At 43.4% G+C, this 20,173-nt stretch overlaps 1 protein-coding gene and 1 pseudogene across 9 annotated transcripts; one reads left to right on the top strand and one right to left on the bottom strand.

Moving 5' to 3' along the window:
* Nucleotides 1-2,493, top strand: LOC144402769 (tyrosinase-like; annotated as a pseudogene). The gene is made up of 4 exons (XR_013464710.1): nt 1-812; nt 1,113-1,289; nt 1,566-1,747; nt 2,306-2,493. The product of XR_013464710.1 is annotated as a tyrosinase-like (transcript).
* A 473-nt stretch (nt 2,494-2,966) lies between these two features.
* On the bottom strand, nt 2,967-18,847 carry nox4 (NADPH oxidase 4). 8 transcript variants are annotated; one of them, XM_078098444.1, is made up of 18 exons: nt 18,534-18,847; nt 18,081-18,176; nt 15,599-15,705; nt 15,391-15,475; nt 13,753-13,850; nt 13,407-13,434; nt 12,951-13,023; nt 11,433-11,513; nt 10,840-10,981; nt 9,765-9,929; nt 9,495-9,557; nt 8,653-8,713; nt 7,351-7,432; nt 6,290-6,409; nt 6,070-6,178; nt 5,308-5,376; nt 4,219-4,319; nt 2,967-4,137 (listed from the first exon to the last, which is right to left on the bottom strand). In XM_078098444.1, the coding sequence occupies exons 3-18, from the start codon at nt 15,701-15,703 to the stop codon at nt 3,897-3,899; spliced, it is 1,623 nt and encodes a 540-aa protein (XP_077954570.1). In that variant the 5' UTR covers nt 15,704-15,705; nt 18,081-18,176; nt 18,534-18,847; the 3' UTR covers nt 2,967-3,896. The 8 variants fall into 8 exon arrangements, with proteins under 8 accessions (XP_077954570.1, XP_077954566.1, XP_077954568.1 ...); XM_078098440.1 differs by having other exon boundaries at nt 2,967-4,099; nt 15,599-15,709; nt 18,534-18,846; XM_078098442.1 differs by having other exon boundaries at nt 2,967-4,099; nt 18,534-18,840.
* Nucleotides 18,848-20,173: the final 1,326 nt, after the last annotated feature.

Raw genomic sequence — 20,173 nt, 5'->3', positions numbered from 1 at the left:
TTTCACCATGTGGAGTTCGTACGCCTCTGTGGTTCTGCTGCAGCTCATTGGGACCTCTTTATGCCAGTTCCCTCGACCGTGTGCCAACTCAGTCGGACTCCGGACCAAAGAGTGTTGCCCGGTGTGGGACGGTGACGGCTCAGCCTGCGGGGCCCTGTCAGGCCGGGGTTTTTGCGCTGAGGTGGAGGTCTCAGAGGAGCCCCACAGGCCCCAGTACACGCACAGCGGGATAGATGACAGAGAGCGCTGGCCTTTAGCTTTCTTCAACCGGACATGTCGTTGTGCTGGAAACTATGGAGGTTTTAACTGTGGCGAATGCCGGTTTGGTTACTGGGGCTCAAACTGTGCTGAGTACAGGGAGTCGTGCGCAGGAACATCCTGAGCATGCTGCCCGCTGAGCAACAGAAGTATATCTCCTATTTGAACCTGGCCAAGGACACCGTCAGCTGTGACTATGTGATCGCCACGGCAACAAGAGCAGAGATGGGTGAGAATGGCGAGAACCACATGTTCTCCGACATCAACACCTATGACCTGTTTGTCTGGATGCACTACTACGCGTCCCGGGACACCTTATTGGGAGGGCCAGGGAACGTATGGACAAACATCGACTTCTGCCGTGGCACCGGGTCTACCTTCTTCACTGGGAGAATGAGATAAGGAAGCTGACGGGAGATTTTAACTTCACCATCCCATACTGGGACTGGAGGGATACAGAGTCCTGCGAGGTGTGCACCGATGGTCTGATGGGCGGACGCAGCCCCCTCAATCCCAACCTCATCAGCCCTGCTTCAGTCTTCTCCTCATGGAAGGTAAAGACATTTCTCTCTCTGGCTCTCAGTGAGTGTGTCTGTGAGCAAAAACAGAATGTTTTGAAACACATGGTCCAGTCAGCATAAAGGATCAGAGTGAAAATCCTACATCAGAGGCTTTTTATACACACACCAAAGAAAGTATCTCAGACTTTATTCTGAGTTATTCAGAAATCTGATAGAAACTTGGCAGTAGCTCTTCAAATTGATTTTTAACTTTTTAATGGCTGTATCTCAAAAGTGTTTGTTTGTGTGTGTGTGTGCGTGTGTGTGTGTGTGTGTGTGTGTGTGTGCGTGTAGGTGATCTGCACCCAGCCAGACGAGTACAACAACCGAGGGATGTTGTGTAACGCCACCGAGGAGGGTCCAGAGCACCATGCACAACGCCTTGCATGTCTTCATGAACGGCTCCATGTCCTCCGTGCAGGGTTCAGCCAACGACCCCATATTCCTGCTGCACCACGCCTTCATCGACAGGTACGACCAAGCGAACCGACTGGTCGACCAATGACACAAGAGCACACGGCGTGTTCACACAAACTTACCTTTTCAGTTGGTTTTAATTAATGCAGCGGATAACCAAATTCCTTTGTAACATTCATGTGTTCCTTTGTAAGATTCATGTGTTAGAAATGAGAGGGAAGGAGGAGGTACGAGAGGAAAATACATTAAGAGAAAAGTAATCTTTATCCCCCCTGTCCCACCACTATTTCCTCCTGTTGATCTCCACTGTTCCTTCTTTCTCTTCTTCAGCATCTTTGAGCGCTGGCTCAGAGCACACCAGCCTGTCCGGACCAACTACCCACAAACCAATGCTCCCATTAGCCACAATGATGGTTACTACATGGTGCCCTTCCTGCCTCTCTACAGGAACGGAGACTACTTCCTGACCGACAAGGCTCTAGGATTCGAGTATGCCTACCTGCTGGACCCTGGTCAGTACACAATGACGAACAAGCCCAGCAAAAGATTGTTTCTACAAGTGTTTCTTCTACATATAAACAGGACTTTTAATGTAACATTAATATTTAATCAGTTTTACTATACTGTAGAATATTCAATTTTTCATTATATATTATAGTATAATATATCATTTGTGTTTAAAAATCAGTGGTAGTAGTGGAAGCTTTAAGTTCCACATGTGGTGAAGTAGTAATTACAATGTTGAGCCCTGGTTGTTGGCAGTTCAGTTCAGTCTTGTTTTGTTTTACCTAGGAAACCTATGCGCAAACCTATGTTAAAGGACTATTGTTAGGGAATTACTAAATGATCAATTATTTTATATATATATATATATATATAAAATGATTGATCTTTCACCTCTAAACGGCAATTGAGCGACAAAATATTAATTTCATTGTTTTCTCAGCATTTTGGTCACGAAGATCCTAATTCACTCACTTAAAAAAATTACTACTACTTCTGTAATTTTCCGTAATTATTTCATAAGACACCATTTATAAAATATGATTAACATCCTATCACCTCTACAGGCCAGAGGTTTGTCCAGCTCCAGCAGATCTGGAAATGGCTCCTGGGAGCCGGGATCGTCAGGCTGTTGATCGCCACAATCTACGCCGCGGTGGTTATTTCCGCAAGAAGGAAGCGCCATGGAGAGAGACAGCCGCTACTGAACAGCAGCTCAGAGGAAGGCTCGTCGTCATAGCAGACTACTCTTTAACGCGCAGATACACTGTATTTACCACCGAATGAACTGTTAGGGACACCTCAGTATTTTCATGTGGCCAATGCATGAGCTGAACCTGGTGCAAGTTCAAATGCTCTATGGATTTACCTAAATAAATCTAAAGATACAAAATACAATGCACCACACATGTCGGTGTGCAAATGAAAAGACAATGTAGGTGGCATCATGAAAGCAAAGTTTTTACATGCTGCATTAAAATCGGACCAATAAGATCCCGTTTTACTGTGTGATTTGTTGTCATCTGTTGGTTATGCATCTCTTTGGTAGCAGTTTGGATATTGATTTAACTGGTGGCTTCTTCACATTAATATGGATATGATTGCTTTTACTTGTCATGTCAACTACATTTCTTAATGGGAATTTGAAGAAAACTGTTTCACAATAGTGTATGTACGGTAGTAAGCAGATTACAGTGGTTAATGCCAGTCAAACATTGTTTCATATGCTTGTGACAATGAATTATTTATTTGTGAAAACAACGTTTCCCACCGTGTGCAAGTTAACAATATATAGGCATAAAGGGTTATTAAGCACAATTTCCCAGAATACTGTCGTTTCAGTCCCAGAAACATTAATATCAAGATGCTTTGTAGAAACCTGGTGTTTCTAGTTTTCAGTTTTTAAATAATGCTGTTGTTTACAACTCCTCCTCTTTTCTTTTTACAGATGTGTAAAAAATAAGGACAAGACAATTATTTGTAGAGAAATTGCTAAAGCCCCACAGATTCTTTCCTTTTCAAATAACATACAAAACTTTTCACAATATAAATACATTTTAAAAACAACTACCTAACAATACTGCCTTTAGGTGTGCTTTCAATACAGACAGGCCAGGCCTACAGAGATCCTGATTCTATGAGTTGGACATTCAGATGCTTTTGGTTGGTACAGCTCATTTGGTGTCACGTAAAGGTGAAATTATGTTTGGCTTCACCAGGTTAACTGTTTCCTAAATATATAAGAAAAAAAACTGTTTGTTCCTGTGATGTTCCAGCCCTGGTGCACCTTAAGATGAATACCATCTTCTGTATATCGTTATCGTGTGCTTGTGGTTTTTGGATGTGCAGGTTGTGACAGACATTTTTCTCACTTTACACACCAGCATGAGAAAAACCATTTACCCCACGGAGGGGTGCGTCAGGGAAAATCCAACAGCAGCTTCAGAAAACACAGAGCATCCTGATAGGAGAATCCCAGCAGGGGGCTCTTCACTTCAGCTTTTCTCAGATGTTGAAGTTGAGAGGTTGAGAATGAGTGTGGGGTCAGACTGGTAAATGTAGAGAGGAACAGGCCTGAAGCTGCATGTTAAGGTCTTGTCCTGCTGGGCCTTTTGTAGCCACGGGCGGTGATGCGTGTGAAATAATAATACAGTTTATCTATATACATTCTTCTGAGGGGTTTCGTACTCTGTAAAACGGCAGAGCTGCTGCTCTTCTTCGGTGAGGAGCAGCTGTTCGATCAGCCGAAGGACTCCTTGTTGAATTCAAAGGTTGTTCCAGAGGATCGGGCCGAGTTGCACAGTTTGTGGAGCGTCTTGGAGATTCCCTTTGGTCCACAGCAGAAAACCCCGACTCGCTTACTGAAACCAGAGAGAGAGAGAGAGACAGAGAGATCCAGCTGATGGATGTTCATCAAATACAAGTATCTGTGTAACAAACCTTGTAGCAGGTCAGGTTGGGAGATTCACGCTCTACTCACTGCTTGTTGGTCTTCCCGATCTCATCAAACAGTAACTTCCACCTGGGTCGACCGACCAGGAGCCTTGAGGTGAGTGGACGGTACTTCTCCTCAGACATGCTCTGGAATATAAGGTAGGTGACAAAAACATCCATTTTGACTGAGTTGTTCTGGTCACTTGGTCAACACAATACTGATGGATTATGTCAATGATATTTTTAAGCAAGATGTAAATCCAGCAGTAACGTAGATGAAGCGATAGCATTTGCTTATAGTGAGTATCTTGTACACACTGTACCGTTACCATTAACAATATATTTCATATCTTCTTTACGACATCTGACCGATGAAACGTCTGTTTCACTCAACAAACTCTGTCCAATAACACAAAATCATAGTAGAATTTTTCCAACATACCATTAACAATACATTTTATATCTTCTTTACGACATCTGACCGATGAAACGTCTGTTTCACTCAACAAACTCTGTCTAATAACACAAAACCATAGTAGAATTTTTCCAACATATTAAGTAAAAAATAATTAAGATTAAGATTACTTTGCTCTTCATTATTAGGTGACTTTTCTTACATTGCTGTGTGCAATACATTACTATGCAGTTTACGTGAGAGAGACTGACAACCCACGGTTTGGTCACATGACGAAACATTAAAAAAGGAAAATATGAAACCACATTTTGAATGGATCCTGAAGAGTTTGTTTTGAGTTCATTGACAGATATTATTTATTAAACAATGGAGGAGATAGTATTAGCTATTTATAGTAAAATAAGAAATCTTGACAAATAATTGACAAAAAATTATATTCTGTTTTATGTTTTTACGTCTTTTTTTGAGACAAGAAAGGTAACAGGTCTCAGATTCCTGGATTCATGGTCTCTAATAGCTGTTTGACACAGCAAGGAAAAAGGGGAAAAAATGCTAAAACAATCACGCTCAAGAGAGAAAACGGACAAACGGCTGTAGTTTTCTCTCTGTAATATACTGCCCTCTAGTGGGTTACATTACTAACTGACTGACCAACAATGCATGAATGAAATAAAAAAAAAATGAACACAAAACGTGTGTGTGTGGGGGGGTCACACCTACCTGCAGATTGTCTTTCTGACTGACGTAAAGTTTCAGGTTGAAGTAGTCTGGTCTGTTTTCCTGCCAAAGCTAAAAGACACCACATATATGGAAGCGTCATTTCGGTGCTTCTGTGGTTAATTATGTCTAATTGCACACAGCACTATTTGTGATGAAATGCACCATGCATTCCTTTGGTTTCTCTGATGCAGGAGAGGTAAAGTTACAACCAGCCACAAGATGACGTGAAATACAAAACAAAAAACAAAAGTCTGTTCATCCATATCAATATAAAAATCTAAAAAATGTTCATTTATAACATTTATAAATTTGTCACAAAAAAATAATTAACAGTAAATTCTGAATCTGAGTTACACAGAGGCCATAAGAGTGCTTTTTATTTGAGCAATCCATATGTCTATAGATACTTTTACTGTGAAGAACATCTAAAAGCATATTTGCCAAAGTAAACACATAAAATTAAACATAATAAACATAAACAGGACATAAACGCACCCCAAAAGTCTGTATCACATGGATTATTTTTACTAAACTAGCTTAATTCAAAGGAAAAACAGGTGTATGCAGGGATTTAGCCTGAAGAAAAGCCAAATAACTACTGAAGTCCTTTGAGAAAGTGATTCTTTACACACAATGTCATCAACGCACAGAGAAGATCTGGTAAAGACAGTGACCAAACTTTACCATCAACCACATGTTCCCTCCCCCATGTTTAAAAGCAAAATAGCGTGAAGGCTATAGCATGTTATACTTTGTCCTGACCTTGTGATGGAGAGCACACAGCAGTTCAGAGAACCAGTAGAAGGACTGGAGCTCCCTGCAGACCCACACAAAGTACAACCTCTGCAACCTGAAGCCCGTCCAGCCGTCCCTGAGGTGTGAAGCAGGGGGAGGGAAGAGAGGAAGATACACACAAAACACAAAGCTTGCACCAGTTGCTCAACAATGATCTGTTTGTGATGTTTGTGTGTTTTTAGCTCACAGTAAAGCATGCAGCACGCAGGCGAACGGCGTTACTCCGATTCCACCGGCAACACAAACACTGACGTCGTAGTTGAACACTTCCTCTGATGGACTTCCAAAGGGACCATCAATGTAAAGCCTGGATGCACAGTGTGGACAAACACACACACATAAACATCCTGCATTTGAAATCACACTCTCCGGGTGCAGCTTGTGTAACCCCACAAACTCCAACAGCTGCTCAAACACTTGTGTTATCAAAATATACAAACTCACTCACGGACACACACAGACAGACACAAACTAAATGGACAGATATAAAATTGCCACGGATGGTCAAACAAACACAATTGTCTGCATTAATAAAGTATATCAGAATATGCTCAGATAAAACTGCACATGACACTCAGAACCGGCTCAACGTTTGTGTCACACAATCACAACCACTTTGCTCTGCAATTATAATAAAAACATAGCGGAAAAATAGAAAAATACCACTTTGCTCACTCTGATCTAGCTTGGCCATCCGTTGCCCAATGTTTACAGCCTTCATGATAAAACTAGGCTAACTATGTTTTGAACCTATTTACTAAAAGAAATCAACGATAACGTTAAACTGATTAAAATATTGCAGATATTGCATATTTTCACGAATCTCTAACCTTTCCTCTTGCTTGGAAACAAAATATTTTTTGTACTAATTTGACTCAATTCATTCTTTTATTAGAATTAAACAAAGAAAAATGCATTCTACACTAGTTGAACTATGCCAGTAAATGGAAATGAAGCCTTCTGACCTTCGGGGAGCATTGTCCTAAACCTCCGCCCACTTTACAGAGGGCTGAATAATCTCTGGTTTATTATCACAAAATAAACTCCTCTCTCTCTCTCTCGCTCTCTCCCCCTCCCTCTCGCCCTCTCCAATACAGAGCAGGAAGAGCACAAGGGTCAGAGGTCAGACCTCAAAACCTCTGACCCCTGTGTGATTCTGAGCCTTCATGAGAAATCAAGTCAGCCACATCACACAAGCACACACACACACACACACACACACACACACACACACACACACAAACGTACTTGGGATATCTCCTCTGTTGCACCATGGGAAGGATCTCCAAATCCATCCTTGGCTGAGGAAGTAACATCTGTGTGAACCGCTCTGAGGAGACGAGAGGGTTTGTATTTCTCATTATTTCTCCCACTGATCTAACTCCCCGAGAATGTACTCGGCTAAAAGGAAAACATGACTTTTTTAACTCAATGCTTTCCAGTGTTTCCTTGCAAAGTGTGTTCATGAAAGATTAAGTGGCACAACGCAAAGAAAAGCACTTTCTATCTTCTGAAAACATGTGCGTGTCAATGTACAGTAGCAAGTGGAGTCGGATGCACAAGCTCCTGCATATGATGTAAAGGCGTCCCCCAGAAATGATTACTTCGGAGTCCACTGCATGATAATCCAACTCATGCGGTCATATAACACTTTACAATAAATCATCTCTGGCCAAATAATGACAATAGCAACCCTAAACTGCTGTGATGTTGCTGCTCTTCCTCTTCTCCTTTTACAAATTATTATTATGGCACTGTCTCTTCTTGAAGGTTATTCTTTTGTTTCAGTTTAGTTTATTTAATTTAATTTATATTTTTTTATCTTATTATATTGTATAAAATGTGTATCTTTTAATTCTATATCTTCCCTGTACATGCTGTTGTGATAACAAAATATCCCTCTTGAGGGATAAATAAATTATCTATCTATCTATCTATATTAAAAGTTCTAAATATAGGTTGATGCTTTTGGTCATTGAATTTGACTTTTCTTTGACATGCTGCACGTCTGTCTTGCGCTAAAATTGAGAAAGCGCTGTAAGTAAATGTTAACAAACTGACAATAAAACTGTGTGAGCCATATACAAATAGTAAGACAGAGATAAAGAGAAATATATGTTTTTGAGTGTATGATGGAAATACTTCCTCCCCAGAGAGAAGGGACAAAAGGACATCCGGTCAACTCTGACAGGGAACACAAAATGTGTGCGTGTGCCTTTTTGTCTGTGACCTTATCTGTGTGTTTCTGCACACATTGTTCTATGCAAAAACCCAAAGTGTCCATGTGTGTTTGTACGTTTAACTTTTTTAACTTTTATTCCTTTATTTGTAAACTAACCCATCGCCTTATATTACTAACCCATAGTATTATATTTAATTTGATTCTCTTGCACTATGTTGTTTTGTTGTCCATTGTCGTACTGTCTGCTGTCATGCACCAACGGCAAAGTCAAACTCCTTGTATGTCTGAAATATTATGTATTACCATAACCTGGATGCCTGATTCCTGGAAGCATCACAATGTGTGTTCATGTGTAAGTGCGCACCCACCAGTCCAGTCTCCCACAACTCGAAGATGGATGCCAAAGGTTTCCTTTTTCTCTGTGGGACACTGTGAGGAGTTTAAAAAGCAGACATTGTAGTCACAACACACACACACACACACATATACATGTGCGCACACTCTCAGTTGTTGGAGTGTACAAGAAAACACAAGCAAGCAACACAACAACATGGACATCCACACACACAAACCAGTGGTCATCTACAGTACAAAACAGTTAAAAACTATTTTCAATAAATTAAACAATGCATACGTACACACACATGGACACACGCAGACACACTAAGCCTTCCTGTTAGCAGACGAGCCTCAGGGGTCTGTCTGCTCTCTGTCAGTGTGATTCCCTGCCTTCCTCCTCAAAGCTCCATAGCACACCAGGCATGGGCATGAACACATTGAAGTGTGTGCTTGTGTATATGTGTGTGTGTGTGTGTGTGTGTGTGTATGTCTGTGTGTGTGTGTGTGTGTGTGTATGTGTGTGTGTGTGTGTGTGTGTGTGTGTGTGTGTGTGTGTGTGTGTGTGTGTCCATCTCTGTATGACTAAACAGGAAGTTGTTTCTTTGTCTTCTGCTTTTGTCTCATACAATCTGGACTAAATCTGAAAACATTAACAAATAACGTGAAACGGAATATTACTGGACGACCCAGCTGTCATTCAAGTGCCAGCCAGCAGCAGAGGAGGGCGGGATGTTGGGAGAGACAAAGAACTGCATGTTCTTTGCCAGGAGGGTGGGGGGGGGTAAGAAAGTTTAAGATACTATAAAAACATACATCTGCGTGTGTGTGTTTGCATTGTCTCATGAGCGAGGAATGCGTCTTAAAGTCTTACCGTAGTGAGCGTGAAGGGATGGTTCTCAAATGAAGAGACACCTGGACAGTTAAGAACAACATACTGAAAAAGAGAGAGGGGAGGGATGGAGAGACAGCAGGACGGCACAGGGAGAAGGAGTTGGGGGATTAGAAAAGGAGAAGAGAAGAAAGGGGGAGAGGGGGGGAACAAGAGGGGAGGCAAAGGAGAATCAGATGGACGTAAAACAAACACACACCAAGTTATAAGGGTGGACTTAAAAAAAAAAAAAGACATGTCATGTCTTCTCACCTGACCGGGACGAGCTTTGAAATTCTTCTTAAGCATGCGCAACTCGACCACATCGCAAGGGTGCCTGATGACCGTCACTATGGTGACAGGGTCGCTGCTGCGGATGTAGCGGTAGAAGCGCTCGGCGCAGTAGAGACAGAGCGGACCGGACACCCACAGCCACGTCTACAAGCAGAGCGAGAGACACACGCAAACGACCACTCTCAAAAAGCACAGTTTCGATAGCGGCTATCTTAAATATACCACAGTTAATGACAAACTGCAGTTCTCTCCGTCCGCGCACGTGTCAACGTTCATTTGGTATTTTTCTTCGGTACGGATTTGGAGTTTTAAAGCTATATTGTCTAACAGCAGTTTGCTGAACATTGGTTGCCCTTAACTTTCTCTGCACAGACTGACAGGTGGTTTTGCATGCACAGGTTTACGTGCTCTTCTTCTTGCACTGAGCAGATGATCATTTCCAACGTTTCCAAAAAGATTCTGAAGATCAGCTTCCGTCGCCATGATTTAGCTCGAGCTTTAGAAACCGTTGCATGCTCGATGGTTCCCCCTGTTGCTTGTCTTATAATCATACCAATCCCAAAGGGAGGACATGAGAACACATGTCAAATCTACGGACCTTTCTATCACAGTGTGCCGTGTTTCTGTTTCTTTTTGTTGGCAGTTACCCAAAGCAGACTAATTGCTCACAACTCCAGTAAACCCTGCAGAGCACAATTGGGTTTAAGGGGGATTTTATGGAACCAGCTCGTTGCTTAACGACCATGTGCAAACACATAATCACACACTCAGGAAGAAACACACGCACACACACACGTACACACACAAACACAGGCCTTGATGTAGAAAGAGGATACCTGCCCCTCCCTCACTGCACTGCACCTCTAATAAACAGGACCAGCTCCCTCCAACACCTCCCAAATACTCAATACCCCCCTTCCACGCCCTCTACAACACCGGCACGCACGCAGAGGTACAAACACTTCCTTCGACAGGCGCACAAATGAATGCCAATGCCAAGATACACACAATAGACGTGCACCTCGTACACACACACTGACACACACACACAGACCTGGGGGTAGTGTGGCTGGAAGTGAGCTTCCTCTCCACATCGCCTCTCTTCATCCTCACGCCGCTGGCTTGTGCTGCTCTGATTGGCTGTGAGGCAGCCGGGAGGGTGGGCCTCGATGTTGGTCTGATACTTCAGGGCTCCTCTGACACAAAAGAAAAGTCACATGTGGTATTTTAGAGTAACATTTTGGATTTCTGAGGCGTGTTTATAGCAAAAGTGCATGAAGTAAATATGAATGTTCACTAAAGGACCATTTGGATCCCCTTTTAAATGCCACACTCAAACTATTTTGTAGAGTGAGTGTGACTGTGTTTGTATGGTTTGGTGTTCTCTAATAGAACAACTGTCAGTGGAGGTAAGTAAAGAAATTCATTTTTCTTGAAGAACTGGGGTTTGGTTGGTGATGGAATTGTCGCCAGCTCTCAATGGAAGTCATTAATATTTTTATAGATGAAGATAATTCTTATCTTGTCTTCTGGGGTAAGTAGTTGAGACAAAGGAGACAAAGTTAAGATGAAAAACTCTCTGATCATGCAGAGATAAACCGACATACACGGAAATACACAGAATTAGTGCCAAGCCTGTAGACCTACCCGACCATGTGCACCATGAGGATGATGTAGAAAACAATGAAGAGGTTGTGTGTGTACCAGAAGATCTCATAGTTGAACAACCTGGGGGAGAAAAGGGCAAAATAGAACCATGACAAATTATTACTTACTTAATACTTAATCTATTTATACCTGGGATGTTTGATAAGATAGATGATACCCCAAATAGATGTATAAGAGGAATGATAAACATTGTAACACGATATGAGGAAAGAAGACAATGAGAGAAACAAAAAGAGCAGAGACAACAAAAGAAGGAAGCGAGGTCAGAGTTTGTTCAGGACCAGACGCACAGACTCCCGGCTCACAGCCTGAGTAAGCAGGACTTCACAGGTCAACGGCGACGGGGTCATTAAACTCAACGACGTCAGCACCGCAAATATCGAACATCATCAAACTCTGTTTTGATCCTGTTTTATGACTGTTCTAAATTTGAATACCTTTAATTGGGGCTGGGCAAAGCGAGAAAAATCTAATATCATGAAATGAAAAAATCATGACCAAAAATATGGATATTAACAATGGGAAGATATTGTTGGGCTGACCATTTGTGTTTTTACAGAATATTTACATGGGTAGGTAGAGGGAAATTAATCTTACTAGTTTTCTTTGGGGAACAGTAACAAATAGAAAAATAATCACAATAATCATAATAATACAAATTAAAAAAACATTGAGAAGTAATATTTACTTAAATAATTATTACTATTACTATTTATTATACAATAATTATATCAACCTTCAGAGGTTTAAAGGTATTAAACTAATATTTAATGTGAGTATTAATCCCGAGCAGGTGGCCTTTAGTTGGCCGTCTCTCCCGGTTTGACTTCAAATGGGCTCATTAACAATAAGCACTGTTAAGGGGCAAAGATGCAGAGCTACTTTAATACACAGAAAGTGCTGTAACCTTGTGACCACTACATGACGCTCATATCACTGGATCATTGCAGCTGCTGCTCTTCTGGTGCACAGCGGCCTTGATCCCACCCCTCCAGCTACTAACCCGAACCCTTATCTAAAGCCTTGAGTGGTCTGGAAAACCCTTATTAACCCCTTAACCCTCTGTTCAATTACAATAGCATTCGCACACACACACTTTAAGTCTCACAAACCGGCTTGGCTTGTGCATCCGTGACCCTCTGTGACCTGAGTAATGACAGAGCCGTGAGTGGAGCACTTAGTTAGGATTGTCTTTGTAACCCACGTCAGGTAGCAAGTCTCCTTGTGCTTTACTTTTCTGAAATGTTTTACCCTCTCTCACAACATAAACTACGTACTAATAAAAATGAATAAAAGACCCAACAAAAAAGGTAAGACATAAACACAGAAGAAGAGATACATATGCGTAAGCAAAAAATACCCAGGTGTCAATATGGCTCCACAATGAAAGTATCTCACACAACAAACAAACCCCAAATACGCTTCTCTCACGCGTGCAAAACTTAAACGGGATCTTTAGGCTTGAGGGAGCTTTTACAGACGGTGCGGTTGACCTACCGTACGCAGTAGGAGGAGGATGTGAACATCAGGAAGAGGATGAGGACCAAGAAGAGGCCTGTGACTCCTGGGACTAATGAGAATCAACCAATTAGAGAGCGGAGACAAAGTCTGACTCCCTCCCCCGGGACACGGACACGTGAGACACATGTAAAAGGGAGATGTCTGCTAATTTAGATAATCCCACATCATTTTATTGTGGTTTAACAGAAAGCAATTTATTTTACTTTATTTCTGACATAACTTATTTCACCAACTAAGACAGCAGAAACACAGAGAATGGAAAAAGGACTAAACGCAGCATGACCTCCTCTCCTCTTGGCACGAAGCCATGCTAATCTGCAACACATTTACCGCCTGCATTGTTTAAAAAGGTTTGTTTTTTTTAAAACACTCCAGCATAAACACTTTTGTCTATACCCAATACTTTTTTTAAGAAAGAGCATTTCTTCTTACTTGTGGTCAGAATGATCAGCTTAGGGTCCTGTGAAAGAAACACACACAAAATAAATGATTGCCACCTTCACGCAGTGTTTGGTCAGCTGAAATAACGAGGTGAGGTGCAGGATTTAAATTTCCCTCTCGAGCCGCGTTTTCTTTTTTCCATTCATCAAACAATTGCTTTTGTCACTTTTCATGTGCGCAACCGAGTGAAACACCGCGAACGCGTTTGGGCCCTCGGGTGGAGGTGAGATCGGGGGGTTGGACGTGCCGTTGTGATGGTTATGGTTGGAGGCCCATGGAATGCATCCACTCTATGAGGGTCCTCACAACTTTAACGCGCAAACGCTTTGGGCCTCACCTCTCCTTTGTAGCGAGCCAGATTGAGAGCAGGGAAGTCGTCTGAGTAGCTCACGCTGAAGTTGACTACGTTCACCAGGTGGGCAGACACGTGCACAACTAGAGAAGAGAGGAAAGGGGAAACACACACATGTTGGTTGCATAGACGTCAGCACATGAACACAACAGAATTAAAGGTCAAAATGAACTGCTGGTGGACACGGCTACGAACATCTCTTTGTCTATTCAGCAGAAAGTCAGCAAAACATTCGTCCTGACTCATGGACACACTCCCACGCACACACAGACACACACACACACACTCCCACGCACACACAGACACACACACACAGACACGCACGCACACCTCCCTGACATCATGGGCTAACCACGCAGCCGTTCGACAGCTGATGGAATTAGAGGGGCGTAATCACGAGACACAAGGGTCCCTTTTTCTCCCTCACGTCCTCTCTCACTCCCGCTGCCTCCCCCCTCCCGTCCCCGCTGTCCCTCTGTCTTCACCGGGCCTTTGTTGTCTCAGAGATGTGGAACCGAGATATCAGAAGACGAGAGCTTTTGTGCGTGTCCGCCCGTGTGCGTGTTGAGGTGCTGACGAGGTTGAGAAGCGATCGGAGAGAGATGAAACGCTTAAGCTAACACACGATGCGATTGTGAAGAACAGATGTGTCAGGTCGTCACATCGTCTCTCCGGGTGGAAACGGCGTCCGGGTCGCTCCGGGCCGATTTGCCGTGAGAGGTTTTCGTGTATTAGATGATCCCTTTTGGTGAAATCTGCTAAACATCCTCATGTTCACATTGTCACTGTTAGCATGTTAGCATGACAGCGTTAGCATTCACTTCAGCTGTAGCGTGATAGTTTGACGTCCGTAATTATAACGAACTTGTCAAAAGGGGAAAGTCGACGCCCGGGGCGACTACTGTTTTATCGAGGGTTTGACTTGTTTTGTCTCGCTTGGCTTTATTGTGTCGCTTTCACTGCTTTATCTGTCAAAGTACTTTGTAAACTCTGTTTTTACACATGCTGTATGAATACAGTTAGTTTCATTATCACTATCATGAACATTTAGAACAAAAAGCCTTTGTTTTACCGCGCAGACACCATATGCTATCGTGCTCTGGATTGAGTCGCATCCCGTGGAGGATCTGGTGTTTCTGCACTTTGACCCTCACTACAAGCTGAAGTCATTCTGTCTGCTGCTCTGATTTCGACCATGCGTTCTTTAATCCGTCCCTTTTGGTCGCCCGAAATAAACACTAAATTGCTGAAGAGTCCCATAGAAATAAATCCTGTCTCAACATACACCCGGTGGAGCACAATTGCTTTAAATTCTAAAAAGCCGAGCTTCTTGGAACAAAACCATAAGCGCGAATAAGAGGAGGAAACCTGTGAAGCAGATATCCGGCGGACACACAGCTGCTAGACGCTCCCATGATGTCATGAGAGGAGACTCACGAGAGCAACAGCACAGACACACACACACACACACACACACACAAAAGACAGCGAAAACACATGACTGGCTAAAGAGACATCACAGCTGGTACGCCGGGAACGCTGAGGCAGCATGGGTGCATTTATCCACACAGACACACGCTGTGATACATGGAGAAACATGAGCCTGCGGGGATTATTTCTTACCCGAGAAGATACATATGGAAACCCCACACGCCACATGGAAGGTCTTGCTCTTGTCCAGCAGTCTGCGGGTCTCTCTGCTCGATACCTGAGTGCAGGCAAAGCGTCATCTCTCTCTGCGCGTACAAACCCTTCAACCCAACGCCGTTTGAAAGTGGCGTGAGCCCTTCGAGCCGAGGCCCTTTTCCCACCAACGCCGCATCTCGCTTACCGCGTGCGTCCCTCGGACAAAGGTGAGCAGGGAGCGACACATGGGCAGCAGCACCAGGCTACAGTTCAGGTTCAGAACGGACGCCGACGCCCTGCTGATGCACATCCCTAGCTGGGAGAGACGCACACACACACACACACACACACATATTGTTAGGCAGCTGCTTGTTGAAATGGGGCCTGATGCAGCCTGATAAGGCTTTGGCGGATTAAGATACACACTTTTGAGTTGGACTATTCAAAGTGCACACTGAGGGCTGGAGGCATGACATGCCACACGGGGTCAAATGAGACCACCTTTGTCCTTCTAATCCTCAATATTTCCTTCACCCGTCTCTCTACTGAGGCGTCGCCTTTTGATTGAGTTTATTATGAAACACGAAAACTGTTTCAAAAGTTTAAGAACGTCCTGTTAAAAAGATCTAACCCGTCGTAAACTGAAAAGCACGGCGGTGAGAAACTGTTTGTTGCTGGACGTGAGCGGTTCAAAGGTGTCACATTTTATGTTGGTTAATGAACAAGAAAGCCTCCATTATTCTTCTCAAATCACTACAATCAGACTTCCCTGCTGTCCATCTGACGACTGTTATATTGGTTTATGATAACGTGGTTTCTCTCATTATTTAAATGGTTACTCTTGGTGTGGAGGCAGAATAATTCCAGCAGAGAAATCCTTCATATGTTTCTATGTTTCTATGGGAATAATGGCTGTGCTGTGTTTAATATGAATTGATTAAACCTGCAGTAATGGATATTTTTGACGTCAGCGGGAAACCGGATTTAAAGGCAACGTTGACATATCGTCATCTCCTAAGTTACATGTGGCTATTTGCTATTTACAGCCACAAGTGGTGAGAACAACCGCGTCTACCTCACAGCGATGCAACGCATACCGCAGGGTTTCTAAAACACGAGAGTGGAGCAGACAAACGCGTCAAAGTGAGAATCTACATTTAACTGGTCAGCGTTGACACTTGAAAGATACTTTTAGCCTCTACAGACCTCCCGGGCACGTTCACTCAACACAGCTTTTCATAGGAAAGTAGCAGAGGGTAAAACCCCAGGAAGGATATCTGATATCCTTCTGTCTGCACAGCCCAAACAACAAATACACACACACACACACACACACACACACACGCACTGAACCATACAGGTGAATGCAATCAGCTGCTTTTTGAAGATAAATCTAAAATCCCTTCAGCTGCATTAAAGCTTCAAAATACATCCCAATCTTGTAAGTACACACAGACACACACACACACACACACACACACACACACACACACACACACACACAAGTCCTCCGGCGAGGCATTCAGTCAAAGCCGGCAGCGTGCCCACACTTGCCCGTCTCTCCCCGGGGCCTCCCCCTGTACAGGCAGAGCGTGAACAGCTCACACAAGTTTCACTTCTTCATTTATTCCACACGTCACACGACTCTCCTGCAACAAACGTCTTATTATCGTATTTTCTCCACTGAACGAATACGAACGCAGGTGTTCAAAAATAGGGAGCAAGTAGCTGGGGGACAGGCGGCGCGTTGGCGTCGCTACTCTCAGGTGATTGGGCAGTAATGTGAGCGGCATGTGTGTGATTGTCTTTTCGGAGGCAAGGAACGTTTTCTCTTGTAAAAAAAACACACATATACACACACACACACACACCAAACTGAACTTGTGACAACAATTACACGTACGTGCATCAAAATTGAATTTCTGATTCTGTGTGGGTTTGTGTGACTGTCCAAGCTCGTGTCACTCAGACTGGCTGACACACACACACACACACACACAGTTGTGGCTAATTGCATGTGACAGTCGACCGACCATCACGAAACCTGCTCCTGTGATATAAATAGAGGTCTCTGAAGCCGGGAGCAGGAGATTTGGTCCCTTTTCAGAAACGTAGTGCGATAGCTGTCCTCCAGGAAGCCGCCAGGAAACGTCACAAAAGACTTTTGGAGGCCAATTTAGTTTCTGTGTATTATGTATTATCCTTGTGTTTAGCTGTATTATTAGTACTGGTGAAAAAAGTTTTTCCTTTATTTGACGGTTTTAGACAAGGGGACTAGGAATGGGAGGAGAGAGACGGGTGAGACTAATCTAAGTGGCACCGGTTTGAGGGGGCCACAGACAGGTGTGAAGGGCTTTAAGGGGCGAACAAAGAGAGGAAAGAAGTGGACGGTGTCCAACATCACTCACTTCACTCGACTCGCTGCCGCCCGGACACGAGAAATTCAATATTTGAAATCTTACAGTGATCACATTTTGGGTCAACACAAATAACTGTAGTTTCAACTGCAATTTTAGCATTTATTTCATTTCATTTAGTGACACATTGCACTGCACCGTAGTTTTCATTTGTCTGGTAGGATAAACTTTTTGATTTAAATTAAGATTACAGGTTGTAACTTTAAAAGCACTGGTATTGAGCGTTGAGCGTTGGTAATAAATGCATTATGTAAACGTGTGAGGTCTTACCCCCAGCATCTTGTACAGGTAGTGATACTGCTGTCCAGTGAAGTACAGCAGGAAGGTCTTCATAAAGAGCCAGGTGTTCGCCCCCAGCCACAGGATCTACACACACACACACACACACACACAGCCAAGGATGGAGATCCATCCCTATTTCAAATTACCAGGACATAGAAACACATAGAAATCTAATACATCCCACAATACATTTTTTCTCCCTGTGCATTTTATGATTCAGTATTTAAATCTGAACTTTAAAACAAAACCAAAACCCCAATGCATGTAATGGCTGTAGTAGACAGCACAAAAAGTACAATAAGAGAACAGCAAACTGACTCAGAGTCAATAAGAAGACTTCGAAAGAAAAGTTTTAACACCGGGCAACAAACAAACAATGAGTGGAGCGCGAACAGATGTTGAGAGCAGGCGAGAAAACGTTGTGACGAGCGGCTTCCCCACCAGGACAAAGTGCTTCCCTCCCTCGTTGGCGACCCAGCTCCGCAGCGACGCGACCATGGTGCCTCCACCGGCTCAGCGGCTGCAGAGAACTTTTCCACCGGCCACTCGGTGCGTGCGTGTGTCCGTGCGTGCGTGTGTCCGTGCGTGTGTGTGTGTGTGAGAGAGAGAAAGACAGAGAGAGAGAGAGAGAGAGAGAGAGAGAGAGAGAGAGAGAGAGAGAGAGAGAGAGAGAGAGAGAGAGGCTAGTCCTCCTCTGCAGCTCCGCGTCCGTCTGGCTGCTTGTGTGCAGCGTCCACAGACCGGCCGGTGTCTCCCTCCTCTCTCTCTCTCTCTCTCCTCCCCCCGTACTACTACCGTGACTGTCTGTCTGCCCCCCCCCCCCCTCTTTCACAGAGAGTCCATGCGCCGTATGAAACTGTTACCTGCCCCTGGTCTCTTTTTAGTGTGAACCGCGTCGTTAAACCACGTTGAGTAGAAGCGACTTTGTTGCTAAAGAGGCAGCAGGAGGAGAAGTCCTCCCTCATCGGGCCGCGCTGCTCCGCTGCGCCGCTAGAGGGCGCCGTGGTCCCGCGCGGCGACCATCAATAGACATCACCGCTGTTTTTGGGGAGGAATCGGATTGTGAAAAACCCGATCGATCGATTCATGATGACTAATTTCAGGGATTACTAACGTGTTATTAATTAAAACTATGGATTGCAGATGGAACGGTTTTTTAATTGACTTTGAATTTACTTTTAGGAAGAGCCTTTATTAATAATTAGAATTTGGCACCAAGAAGCCCCCCATGTGCCATCTCTGTGGGCTATCAGCGCCACCCTGTGTTATGAACAAGAACTGCAGCTGAAGCTGTAATGACGGGGGATTTAAACAGGACCACAGATTATCCAAAAAAACCACATGAAAAGACTAAAACCATGTGGAGACTTTCACCCACAACGGGCACAATTAAGTTAAACTTTGTGCTTAGAAATTGGCTAGACTGCATTTTAAGGCCCATTGTATTAAGGCCCAAGGTTCAACAATCAAATATGAGTGTGATCTTTTTCCCATTCATTGTACAAAGATACCAATCGAGAAACAGGCAGCCGCGAAATCCGTTCACAGTCAGATCTTGATCATGATCATGGTTTCCCGCGTCCATACTTTATTTTTTTTGCTCCATCCACCAAATATTTGTGCTGTGCTTTGTTTATTTTTTTATGAAGTAACTGGAGGAGTATCTGTGTTCAAACCCCAGAAGACAAACCATCTTCCCGAATATATAGTCAAAGAGTAAAAGTACATATCATACTTTTTGTAAACTTGAAAAAAGTAAGATCTTTTCATAAAACATTTATCTGAGACATGAAAACATTAATTGGAAAGGATGCTAAAATATCTTTATACATTGTATTATTCTTTTTATTGCCAAACAAATTGCCTGAATTGATTTCTCATATAGTTATCGAGTACTCCACCTGCCTAAAAGAAATGCTGACTAAATCAAACAGTAGAGGCCGTCATACTCTCTATTGTCAAAATACGTACTGTACACTTTCAATCACACAGCTGGTACGACAACACCACCGTGCTCATTCCATCGGGTGAATATAAATAAACAGCATTGCTTGTAGGAGAATTTAGATGCTCAATCAACA

This window comes from Gasterosteus aculeatus, chromosome 1 (assembly GCF_964276395.1).
Source record: "Gasterosteus aculeatus chromosome 1, fGasAcu3.hap1.1, whole genome shotgun sequence".
Taxonomy (NCBI): domain Eukaryota; kingdom Metazoa; phylum Chordata; class Actinopteri; order Perciformes; family Gasterosteidae; genus Gasterosteus; species Gasterosteus aculeatus.
The sequence above is the reverse complement of the archived record's forward strand: the minus strand, read 5'-3'. Positions and strand labels throughout refer to the sequence as shown.